Source organism: Pyrenophora tritici-repentis, chromosome 10, assembly GCF_003171515.1.
Source record: "Pyrenophora tritici-repentis strain M4 chromosome 10, whole genome shotgun sequence".
NCBI lineage: Eukaryota > Fungi > Ascomycota > Dothideomycetes > Pleosporales > Pleosporaceae > Pyrenophora > Pyrenophora tritici-repentis.
This window is the reverse complement of record NC_089399.1, coordinates 2,589,454-2,601,079: the sequence shown is the minus strand read 5'-3', so window position 1 is coordinate 2,601,079 and position 11,626 is coordinate 2,589,454. Positions and strand designations below refer to the sequence as shown.

Here is an 11,626-nt window from a genome sequence, read left to right as displayed (position 1 = left end):
AACGGGTGCATGTCATCATAAGCCTATATGTATCGTCCTTGAGGGTCCAGCTTATCCATGAAGTCCATCGACTTTTCATACATGGTAAACACAATACCACCACTTAGGATCAGACGGCCTAGTCGAGGGAGAGCACCCGACCAAAAGGTGAAGAGTCCCTCATCCCTGAATATCTTGGCTACACAGTCAAAGCTGTTCTTGTACTGACTCCTTGCCTCTATCGACTGCATGCGCGTCTTTACAGTATCAATAGGCATGGTCGTGTAGACAGTAATTATGCCTGCCAGGCCTCCAAGTCCGAATGTGCTGAAAGCGCCGAGCTTCTCGCCCGGCTTGACGTATGACTGTGCGAGTTGCTTGAGCGACGTGTAACTTGAGAAACGGACGGCTGAGTTGGCAGCTTGTCGTGCTGTAGTAGGAAGGAAGCCCTGGAAGAAGCCCCGGATACCCTTTTCTTGTGCAATGATTCTTGAACCGTGAAGGAACCCGCGCATACGAGGGTTTGCAGACTTGCGGTCATCGATGCTGCGAAGGTCAGGAAAGGCGAATAGCAAAGGGGAATCTACTTACAGTTGTGTCTTGATGCTCTCGAAAGGAGTAACAGCCAGCAGCGATTCTGTGGCTCCTGCACCAAAACCAGCTATTACGGTCGCTGGGCCCGAGACCTTTCCTTCAGCATCAGCCAGCATGTTCTTGTACATGTCGAATGCGACGAATCCTGGCTATGTCAGACAGCGGTTTCTCCAAGCTTCTATATAACCTACTTATTCCAGCCTTCAGTGAGTTGCCGATTATCAGCGTCGTGCACCCGGCATACCACTGCTTGCCGAATGGTGGCCATGGCAGCTTCTTGCCGTCTGGTAATCTTCGGTTGAGTTGTGATCGTGTCTTTGCGACTATCTTGTGTCAGGCTCGACTTCTTCATGTAGATGGTAGGTAGTTCATTAGGCACGTACACTCGGCGGGATATGTGATTGCTGTTTCGCGTGAGTAGTCATTCTAGTACGTAGCGGGAGGGAATGCGGTACATATTTCCACAGCGCCAGCACTCGCACCCGCTAGGATGGAGCGCATAGCACTGGGCTTCTTTTTCTTTTCTCCGGTTGCAGTCGCCATAATATTCTGGATTGGATGTATCTGTGCGACTGGCGGAAGAGGATTGGCTGTGTCAAACGAACTTTTTGTCTGCCCAAATCTGGCAGCCACTCAATTGTGACGTCGTACTGAAATTGCACTGAAGACACTGAAACACGACGCTGGAAGAAGTAGCAATTGGCAATTGGTGGGAAACTAATCACTACGTCTTTTGCACAATTGACCCCCAATCTCCCAGGGCCTTGAAGAGTCAGATATCAGCGCGGAGGTGAGCAGTTGAGTCCGCAAATCGGTGCCAAGCATCCCGCCTGACATCAGCCCGCAAAGCTTGGGCCGCCGAAAAGTTACCATCCCGCCATTGCACCCACTTTGTCGCATTGCCATTTTCCCGACATCGTCATTTAGTACTGCTCAATTACACACAGTCCTACATCACGATGCTCTCCTTACGAACACTCGCCCGCAGTGCCCCGCGCTCTGCCGCCCGCTTATCCACCAAAGCCGTTCGCCCACAGTCGCTGCGACCGGCGGCAGTGTTCCAGCCATGGGCTGCCCCAATCCCTCGCCTCACATCAGCCTTCCACGTGTCGGCTGTGAGGAGACAGGATGATGGAGTCAGTGAAGAGCTGGTCGCAAAGCTCCAGAGCGAAATCTCCATGGAGGAGGGCATGAAGGAGGACGAGGACCTCTCCGCCAACATCAAGGACTACCTCGAGAACAGCCCTTTTGAGGTATACAACCAAAGTGCCATATATAAATGACTCCATACTCATCGTTTTACAGATTGAAGACAAACCCGGCAGCCAGGAAGTCGTCCTTAGCCGCACTTACAACGACGAGAAGATCCGCATCACCTTTTCCACCTCCGACCTCAACAACAACCAGGCCGACGACCTTGAAGACAACGCCATCTATGACGATGCCGATATGGATGTGCAGTCTGGAGGCGCCAACACCAAGGGTTCCATCAACCAGGGTAGGACTCAGGATGGAAACGTCCGCGTAGCACCCGAGGACCGCGTTGCGCCTGCCGACCGCGAGGAGCTCGAGGAAGACTACGAAGATGAGGGCCAACAGCAGGGTTTCCCCGCACGCGCTAGCATCCGCATTGAGCGTCCCGGAAAGGGCGCTCTGGCCATTGAGGCTACCGCTCAGGACGGTGATTTCCTCATTGACGATCTCTACTACTTCCCCTCTGCTGAGCTTGCCGACCCCGCTACTGCTGAGCAGGACTGGTCAAGACGCTCTCTTTACACCGTATGTTGATCCTTTCCCGTGATTTCTTCATGTCTAACTTGAGCAGGGCCCTCCCTTCAACAACCTCGATGAGGACCTCCAGATTCTCCTTGAGAAGTACCTCGAGGAGCGTGCCATCAACACCCGTCTTGCGCTCTTCATCCCTGACTACATAGACCACAAGGAACAGAAGGAGTACATTAGGTGGCTCAACAGTAAGTTTTTTAGCCCATGTAACATGATTACCAAACACTGACGCAACTACAGACGTCAAGGACTTTGTCGCCTAAGTTCAACCCATGTAGAGACAAGCCGTCGAGCTATAGAACTATATTAAGGCCGGCATGACGAGCTTACACACTCTATTGTATAATTTTGTAACGCATCTCAATCTTCAGGCCAATTTGGGGGCGTTCAAGGCAGTGTAAAACAGTTAGTAACATCTCTTCTACCTTGCTCTTTGTCACATACAAGGCGTTCGACGAGATGTGAAACGATGGAAAAAGATCGAATGAAACGTTTCTTGAGCCTTGCATCTCAAACAATTGTCTTGCTTCTTGTCGCCCCGTGCTGTGTCGTGTCGAGACAACAAAGAACCGCTTGCGGACGGTGCGTTTGCTACCCTAGCATTGGCGGAGAACAAGCCAACATCCGTCCTGCACGCATCTACAAGGCGATTGTCCGCTCGATCAAGCCCCGTTTGTTCCCGCCCTGGCGGATACAGTAAAGCATGCATTCCGAAACCGCATTCTTGACACTTCTCAACGACAGCCCCGCATGCGGTTGGGTCCCCGGTATACACCCTCAAAGATCGAGGTACCTCCTTTGATAAACGCTTTTCGCAACTTTTTGACTCGTTTTTCCAACAAGGGACGGAAGATAGAACGTAGTAGTAGACTGGACGAAGCAAGAGTGGGGAGAAGAAGACAGAAAGAGATGCGCACCATTATACCACGCAGCATCGTCGGCATCGACTCCTCGACTCGCATTCCAACCCCGAATCTCCCGCCGCCTTATACCTCAGGTACATGGGCCGGGCAGTCAAGGTACGTGTTGCATGCAAGGGAGGAGACGACATCCTTCCTACCACGCGCCCACCACCGTCGATCAACATCAACGACAACCAAGACCACGAGCCCAGACTCATATCTGACCAGGCCGACCGATCCATCCGAACTCACCGCTACCAGTAAACTTCTTATCGGACCCAAATCAACACCCTTCCTCATTCACACCAGGCTTTTAACAGCACAATCTTCGTACTTCCGCGTCGCGCTCACAGGGCCCTTTGCTGAATCTACCGCGAACACTATTACGCTCGACGATGTATCAGTCGATCATTTCCAACTCGTCATATCATGGCTCTACAACGGTATTCTGACTGCGCCGTTCAAGGACGGCAAACCAGCATACTACACGCTCCTCCACGTGTACGTCCTCGCAGACCGTTTTGCACTCGAGGGTCTACGCAACGCCGTCCTAGACATGATGAGTGATTTATCAGACCGCACGAATAGCGTTTTAACCCCCTCTGATACACGCATCTTATACGGCGGTATCCGAGACTCTGCGCCACTGCGACGCCTCGTGCTGGACCTTTTTGCGTTTAAGAAGACGGATCGGCTACTGGAGATGCACGGGGATTGGTGGCATGCAGAGTTTCTCCGCGACTTGAGTGTTTTGTTGAAGCGGCCATGTGGGCAGGCGCTCGGGAGGCATAGGTTGAGGTTGTGGTGTCCGGAGAGTTGGCATACCACGCGTGCTTGTGAGCATTGTCGCGCGGTGCTGCCGCCGCGGGTTGGGGCCGTGGCGTGTGAGGATTGCTGTGTGGCGTTTTGTACGAGGTGTGTTGAAGGGGGTGTGGCCATGGCGGGATGGGATGAGGGGAGGAGTCGGTTGGATGGGGAGGACGGCGAAAAAGAGGAGAATGGAGATACGGAGGGTGGGGCAACTAGGGACGGGAGGACGAGAAGGGTAAGAAAGTGGGAGGCTTGTAAGCCGTGGAGGGGAGCGAGATGTTTGCTTTACCATGAGCATGATGAAACGAAGAGGTGTGGAGATTTGTTCCTGGGGCGGTGATGGGGTTTGTCTTGTTGGACTTTTAGGAGTTGAATAGTATAGCAATGTTCTAGATGATCAGAATCTAATGAGTCTGGATTTGATCACCCTTATTGACGAGAGAAAATAACGCCTTTTGATACCAATGAGAGTCGGTACTCAGAGCATCCCTTCTACCGCTCAACCAACGCCCAGATACTTATGCCGCAATACTCCAAACCAAACCAACGTAGTTTTACCAGCAAATCAGATAAACCACTTCCTGTCGTTCATGTCTGTACTAGGCTAACCAAAACATCAAAACCGCCCAGACAGCCGGCATAGAACTCATCAGGACGTACAAACCTACTCAAGGCCGTGTACCCTGCGTGTTTGCCTTCCTCGCCGACCGTCGTCTCGATGAACTCCCCGAGCCCTGCGTATAGCTACCCGTCTGCGAAGACTTCACAGGTGCAGAAGACTTTTTGGCTTGCTTTGCTGGCCTCTTAGCGGTCTTCTTGACTATCTGTGCAACACCTCGAGTGGTGGATTTATGCTCTGGCGTTTCGCTTCTTGCTTGCTGAGATTCTCCGGGGCTCGTCTTCTTTACTGCCGTAGCTCCTTCGATGGATTTCTAGAAGGGTCAGATATACTGACTCCATACAGCGATACAGACAGAGTGGTGATTTGCCACTCGCTCTGAATACTTACTGGGTTTTCTTCCGAGATATCTGATGGGCAGTCTGAAAGCGGCGATGAGCTTGCAAGCTTGATTTGGCCTGCCTTATAGCCGATCAACGAGTCCCTCCTTTGACTCTGGTCCGCGGAAGGAGTGCTCATCTTGTCCAGCGGAGGGATAGGTAGCGTGCTGCCCTGACTATCCGCATTCTCCATTTCTTCGTCATAGTCGCCCAGATCCATCGGCGGCAAGGGCGTCGGAGCTCTAGCGGCAGGGTCATAGCAGTCGAAGTCGCGATATACTGCACACGTTAATACGGCAGTCGCATGCTGACCCCGAGTTCCACTTGCCTCCATTCTCGTCGGTAAAGCCTTCCGCTGTCCATTTGTAAGTTCCGTCGTAGAATTTACGCGAGTACTCGCTGATGGCCAGATCAGCCGGCAATGGCGTGGTTTGTGAGATAAGGCTGGTCATAGTACCGACTCAATACGAAGCTACGGTCCAGCTAGACAAAGATTGTAAGTACTGTTAATTAGTGTAAGTTGAAGATTTCATACTAGATTGAATGCCCAAGTGAGATACAAGCAAACAATAGCTGACACTCAAGTGAGCGAGGATTATCTCAGCTCCGGCAGGAGCGAGTGAAAGAGGCAGAAAGAGCGACCCATCGCTTTGAGCAAGAGCAAACGGTACAGCCGGTGTGATCACTTACATCATGGGTAGGCCTCACAGGTGAGATCTATAGCTCCACATTGTCCATAGAAATGCCTACAAGTTCACTGATGTCCTACATGTGCACCGACTGCGGACACCCACAAATGAGTGCCTGCTTTGCTTTCCCACATACGTCACCAAATTACAAATGCATGGGACAGATTACAGCACGAAAGCCAACAGAGAAATTCTAGGTTTAACGTATCTAAGATCTTGAAGATGACTATGCATCGCGGAAGAACGACGCCTGCTAAAAACAACATGCACCTCCCAAACGCCTTACGACTTTGTATCCTGTCAGTCAGGCGGTGTTTTGCAGCGTCCCTAATGGGTATCGTACAAAAACGAATCAGTTACAGGAGAATCGAAAAATGAAGAGATAGCTGTTATCCCAACCCCATCGAGAAAACGCTGTCAGAAGAAAAGCACACTGACGAGCTTGAGGATTGCCCTCTCTGTCCGCTGCTGAAGTCCCAAACAAGTGGGACCGGGCCGGGGCAAAACGAAAACAGGTCAAGACAATGCTGACCTACACTGCACTAGCATGGCCAGCAAGAGTTGGAGTGGAGAGAGGCTGCTTGGTTGCAATAGTTTGGGCCAGAGTTTCCCTAGCTGCCTTCTCTTGCTCCATCATCGCACGGTCAGCCTTGGTAACGCGAGGTTTGCGCACAGTAGAGCCGCCACGGGAGCCAGGACCTCCGCCACGTCCTCGGCCTCTACCTGACGTCTCGCCTCGCAGCGTACCGCCGCGGCCACGTCCTCGTCCGCGCCTAATGGTGCCATCCGCCCTGCACAAAGTTAGCTCAAGTCGATTCCCAGAGAAAATGGTCGCGTACCTCTCAACGGTCTGCTTCTCTTCGGTGACGAGGGGGCCACTGTAAACAAAGAAACCATCCTTGGCCATCAGCGCTTGCTGTTCCCAGGCGAGTTCAGTATCGTCGATGAAGTCGTCCTCCTTGTCGTAGTCCTCTTGCTTGCGCTTGCGTCGCTTCTTGCCCCCGTTCTCCTTTGCGGATGCATCATCGTCCATGCCTCCCATCTCCACGTTACTCTCGTTCTCAGACAGATCGACAGACTGATCGTCATTTGAGCCACCTCCTGCAGCACGCTCGAGTGCGGCGCCGGCCGCGTTGATCTGGCGCTGGCGTTCCTTACGGGCAGCTATACGGGGATGTAGAGCAGCAAAGCCGTACTTCTTCTCGACCTCCTGGGCGACGTTGATAGTAACATTGTCGCGTCCGTTGACATCGAAATTGAGGTAGATGTTGGTGCCTTGTGTCTCTGATGCGCCGTTTGTGTTCGCTACAGGGCCAAAAGGCGTTCCCGACAACAGTCCACTACCGGTAGGCAGTGGCGGCGGAGCCTCCTTCTGGCGGACAGCCTTGGCGGGTGGAGTGGGCGCATTGGATTGCGAGTGGGTAGCGGAGGTGGTAGAAGTTGACTTTGTCATTGGAACAGATACGTGCTTGGCAGGCTCAGTGTCAATGTCCATGAGAGTTGGCTCTGACGGTGCGGCGGGATAAGGCTGTGCCTGAGGGGGTGCTTGTAGTTGATGTTGTTGAAGGTGTGGCGAGTGGAAGTCTTGGGAAGGCAGGAGCGAGGCGGGCCGTGTGGTGAAAGCAGCAGGTGACACAGGCGCCGAAGTGACTGACGCTTGTTGTTGGAGCTTGGCAGGGTGTGAATAGAAGGAATTGCTAGCAGACGGCGGATCGATCAGACTGGTAATGGATGGCGAGGCACTCGCACGATGATTCATCTGCGGGGAGACAGGCGGGGGCGCATTTGCCGGGGCTTGAGGCTTCGACTCTATAATACCACCCCTGATAGGATCATAGCGCTGGCCTGAGCTCGATGGCCGTGGTGTTGAGGGGACAGCACTCATGTGGGACAGGTTTGGGTTACTGTGCAGCGTCGGCTCTGGGTTGCTCAAGACGCGAGATAGTGAGACAACAGGCGGCTGTTCTGGGTTCAAGGCAGGAACCGAATCACTGGGTCCTGGCTGTGGAGTGGGCGACAGCTGCACAGGCGGTTTTTCCTCGACGACCTGTGGTGCTGGTTGTGCCTGTGCCTCGAGCGAGGCCTTGGTCCGTCTCTTACGTTGCACAGGCACGGCATTGGGATCTTTAGGCTCCGACTTACGGGGCTTTCTGGTCTTCTTCTCTGGCTCGGGCGCGGCTGGATCTTTATTCTTTGGCTTGGGACCTGGCTTCTTGCGAGGCTCACCACGGGCAGTTAGACCGCGTGGCGCTGGAGACGCAGTTGCAGGGGTTGGGGTGCTAGCCCCAACACCAACACCACCTGCAGATGCGCGTATGGTTGACGCTGGAGTGCCCTGTTCAGGCGAGTGCGGGGGCGAGCTTAGGCTGCCCGGCGAAGATGCATCGTCGTTCATAGCGCCAAACACAACACGGCTGCAACACCCAGAAGGAAGTCGAGGCGCGTGCTAGAGCGTGTAGATGGCAACAACAGTAAACCGACGACGGAATATCCAGACGAGGTGGGAGTTGTGGGCGGCGCAGGCACGCAGGCACGCAGGCAGACGGCGGGCCGGATGTTGGCAGTTGGCAGTATGAGATTGCCGGCTCAACACCAAAAATGCGTGGATAGCAAACTATGCAATAGCTGGCGAGAACACCAAAGTCGATTTGCTGCCGAGAGCCGGACCGGGGAGGAGGCTAGACACGGTAGATGCACGGAAAGGAACACCAAGTTTCGACCCCTAACGACAGATCGATGACAGCGCGCCCAGCAAGAGCAGTATCGATGGAAAGGGGATTTTGTCGGAGAAATTGTACAGGAAAGAAGGAGAGATGGAGGGCAAACGAGAGGGGAGGAAGTGCGAAAGAGCTTCTCAGTCTTTGTCGGGGGCTTCAGGGCTTCAAGTAGCCATTCGAGCCATTTGGGACAGCAGCGGGCCAAAGCTTGGGTTACGACGAGCCCTAGAAGAGAAAAACAGTTTACGCCAGAGCTGTCGAACCCGGGGCGCCTGTGAATGAACCCTGGTCTATGCCGGCTGCTGTGTTAGGTCTCAGACGTATCAAACATGACATATCGCCATCTCCCTCGCGCATCCCCATCCAGTTCATCATGTTAGCACCCGTCGTGGTCGTCTTGGTCTAGGACTGCATGCTGCTGCTATTATTGATTATTCAACCTCGCCGGGTCCGTAGTGCAGGCTGGCGAGAGACATCTTGTTCATTGCAACATCATACATCCTACGTACCATCAGGCGCATTAGCCGCCTGACGTTGATTGTTGGCTTGAATGCGCGGCGCCCTAGTCGGCATTCAATGCTACACGCCCTAATGCTGTATACTCTTTCATGTGTGAAGATATTGCAGCTACAGCTGCCCCACTCTTGCATGAGGACTTGTCTACGGATAATCAGTCGTCCCACGGTTCCTGCGGTTTAAGGTGAGCTGCATGTGGCTGATGACGTCTGTGCGCTCCGATCACTGCAGGGGTCCCTGATTCGTCGGAGAGATCATGGTGTGAGATACAGATCCAGGAACGCCTAAAAATGATATGACCACAAAACTACTTTGACATTTCACCTTTGTTCCTGAAGGCTGATCCATCGCCTCGAGTGGCAACTCTAGGGGCTTAATTGCTTGTGCTAGTCACCGGACCACACACACACACACACACACACACACACGTGATATACCCTACATGGTTGAAAGGATCATGCTTTTGTAACTTAAATCACAGCTCGAGGATATATGCAAGACCATCCGCCAGGCGTGGATGGTGCGCGAACTCATAGCCCATGTCCAGCCTGAAAACCAGAACTCGTACAATCAACTCCGGAAACTCCGACACATCAAGAACGCCGATACCGCATGCCAGTACATATACATGTTTTCATGGGTGCGATCACGCCTTGCTCTTCTTCTTCTTCTTGTCGCTAACCTCCTCGTCGGCATGTTTCCGCTTCTTGTCCTTCTTCGACTTCTTCTCAGAAGCATCCTCCTCGACGTCCTTGGACTTCTTAGATTTCTTGTCCTTCTTGTCCTTCTTCTCCTTGCGCACAGCCTGCTCAGTAGCAGCCGCTGTTACTCCATCAGCCATCTCGACATCCTCACTAGCGCCTGCAGTGGGGTCTTCGATGCCAATGTCGGTCATTACCGAGTTCATTGCGGCTTGCATGACAGCTGCGTTCTTAGAAGGGGGAGCACCAGATGCGTAGAATTCGATGCGTTCATCAACTTGACGCTTCAGAGCCTCACCGAACTTGGACGTGGGAGTCTCGGAGAAGTTGTCGATCCTGGAAGCAATCGAGCACTTGTTGGCGAGGAAACGTGAGATCCTTCCCTTTGACTTTTGACCTGTGCGGCCAATGAATGAACTGTGGTAGATCAAACCGTATTTGGGAGTCTGTACATCAAGTTAGTGACGTTCAGAACACAAGCTAAACAGTAACTTACGTTTCCCTTGGTCTTGAGAGCGCGGAAAAGGGCCTTCTCTGCACCAAGAATCTGGACAGTAGATCTAGGACAGTTAGTCTCTAGAGCATGGCATGTAAAGCAGTGAGTCTACATACGCAGGGTACTTAGAGAGGTTGGTTAGGGAACCAGCCTTGGAAATCAACCTTGCGCCGACCATATCGCCAATCAGGGCAGCCAGGTTAGGCGCGACCTGGTTCATGCGGCTTGACAAGTAGTTGCTGAGCTGCTTACGGTACGCGGCCAAGGAAGCTGTCCTCGTGGCGAAGTTCATGACAATCTCCATGCTATGGCAGGGTTAGTCTAGCCATGCATCCACAAGCAAAATGTACGTACTCGGCCTCAGAAAGGTCACGTCCCATGGAGGTTCTTGCTGATCGCACAATGGCTTGCGCCACGCTCTCATCATCATCGACAACTGCCGCGAGGTCGTGCAGATCGTCGTCGCTCAGCTTCGACTTGTCGCCAATCTTCAAAACCACCTTGGCGTATTGTTCGTTGCTGTTCAAGATCTTGGCGAGTTCGGGGAAGTGCCAGCCGTACAGTTCGCGAAGGCGCATGCAGAAGGTGTTCAAGTCCTTGTCGACCTGGTCGAGCGTTGCGATTGCTTGGATGATGTGGTTGTCCTGCTTCTGGACGCTGAACTTGACTTTTCCACGGGAGTAGGCGTGTCCCAGACCGAGAATAGAGCGGTCAATGTCGCCAGGCTGTAGTTGCTTGATCAGCTTGCCGCTGTGTTGGCGCAGACCACGGAGCAAGTCAGACACGACCTCGGACGTGTCGCTAGTTTCGCAGGCGAGGTTGGGGAAAGCGGCCTTGATGCTACCCGCGAGGTTCTTCTCGCTCACACCAAGTGTAATTGTCTTCTTCTTTCCGGCCTTGGGCAGGTTCGTCTCGAGCGTTGCCTTGAGGAAATCGGACATGATGCCCTCGGAGACGTCGTTGATTTCGGCGAGCGCATCTTGAGTGCCTTGGAAGGGCGCAAGACCGACGAGCTCTACAGTCTTTCCGAACTTGTCGAGGTCTTGTACAGCCTTTTGTACTTCTGCGAGGCGACTGCCAATGGTGTCTGGCTGGATAGAAACCTTGAAGACGGCATAGCCGACAGGGCTCTCATGGAGCAGATAATCTACACTCATAATTGCGTTAGATGAATTCAGCGCAAAAACAGCGGATAGCGAGCGCGACAAGCTGGATCAAGGTACGAGGTGCGCGGGCAATGCGGCTGTCGAGGTGATCGCGGTCGTGCAAAGTCCAAAGCTATGCGAAAAAGATTATTGCTCGGAGGCCCGAGCTCTCGCAATCTTGGCACTAGGGCCCGCTAAGAAATCTGAGGAGGGACGCGACAGGCAACGCGGAAACAGCAGCTTTGCCCCGCCATATTGCATTTTGCTGATTGCTGCTTTGTTTGATACCCGAA

The 11,626-nt window shown here is 53.2% G+C and overlaps 6 protein-coding genes across 6 annotated transcripts; 2 read left to right on the top strand and 4 right to left on the bottom strand.

Annotated features, from left to right (window-relative positions):
- Positions 1-23: 23 nt before the first annotated feature.
- Positions 24-1,116, bottom strand: PtrM4_048070 (tricarboxylate transport protein, mitochondrial precursor; the record flags this gene model as incomplete). Its single annotated transcript, XM_001936631.2, has 5 exons — positions 24-525; positions 571-718; positions 765-896; positions 957-977; positions 1,029-1,116. The coding sequence occupies 5 exons, from the start codon at positions 1,114-1,116 to the stop codon at positions 24-26; spliced, it is 891 nt and encodes a 296-aa protein (XP_001936666.1).
- Positions 1,117-1,532: 416 nt separating this feature from the next.
- Positions 1,533-2,621, top strand: PtrM4_048060 (MAM33 multi-domain protein; the record flags this gene model as incomplete). The annotated part of the gene is made up of 4 exons (XM_066104756.1): positions 1,533-1,826; positions 1,879-2,352; positions 2,399-2,546; positions 2,599-2,621. 4 exons carry the CDS (start codon positions 1,533-1,535, stop codon positions 2,619-2,621), a joined length of 939 nt encoding a protein of 312 aa, XP_065959320.1.
- A 646-nt stretch (positions 2,622-3,267) lies between these two features.
- On the top strand, positions 3,268-4,057 carry PtrM4_048050 (putative btb poz domain containing protein; the record flags this gene model as incomplete). Its single annotated transcript, XM_066104755.1, has 3 exons — positions 3,268-3,377; positions 3,489-4,006; positions 4,053-4,057. 3 exons carry the CDS (start codon positions 3,268-3,270, stop codon positions 4,055-4,057), a joined length of 633 nt encoding a protein of 210 aa, XP_065959319.1.
- Positions 4,058-4,738: 681 nt separating this feature from the next.
- Positions 4,739-5,289, bottom strand: PtrM4_048040 (uncharacterized protein; the record flags this gene model as incomplete). The annotated part of the gene is made up of 2 exons (XM_001936628.2): positions 4,739-5,002; positions 5,080-5,289. 2 exons carry the CDS (start codon positions 5,287-5,289, stop codon positions 4,739-4,741), a joined length of 474 nt encoding a protein of 157 aa, XP_001936663.2.
- Positions 5,290-6,290: 1,001 nt separating this feature from the next.
- Positions 6,291-8,153, bottom strand: PtrM4_048030 (Atrophin-1 multi-domain protein; the record flags this gene model as incomplete). The annotated part of the gene is made up of 2 exons (XM_001936627.1): positions 6,291-6,549; positions 6,598-8,153. The coding sequence occupies 2 exons, from the start codon at positions 8,151-8,153 to the stop codon at positions 6,291-6,293; spliced, it is 1,815 nt and encodes a 604-aa protein (XP_001936662.1).
- Positions 8,154-9,637: 1,484 nt separating this feature from the next.
- PtrM4_048020 (Nop multi-domain protein) lies at positions 9,638-11,345 on the bottom strand (the record flags this gene model as incomplete). The annotated part of the gene is made up of 4 exons (XM_001936626.2): positions 9,638-10,138; positions 10,189-10,252; positions 10,305-10,493; positions 10,543-11,345. 4 exons carry the CDS (start codon positions 11,343-11,345, stop codon positions 9,638-9,640), a joined length of 1,557 nt encoding a protein of 518 aa, XP_001936661.1.
- Between the last annotated feature and the right edge of the window lie 281 nt (positions 11,346-11,626).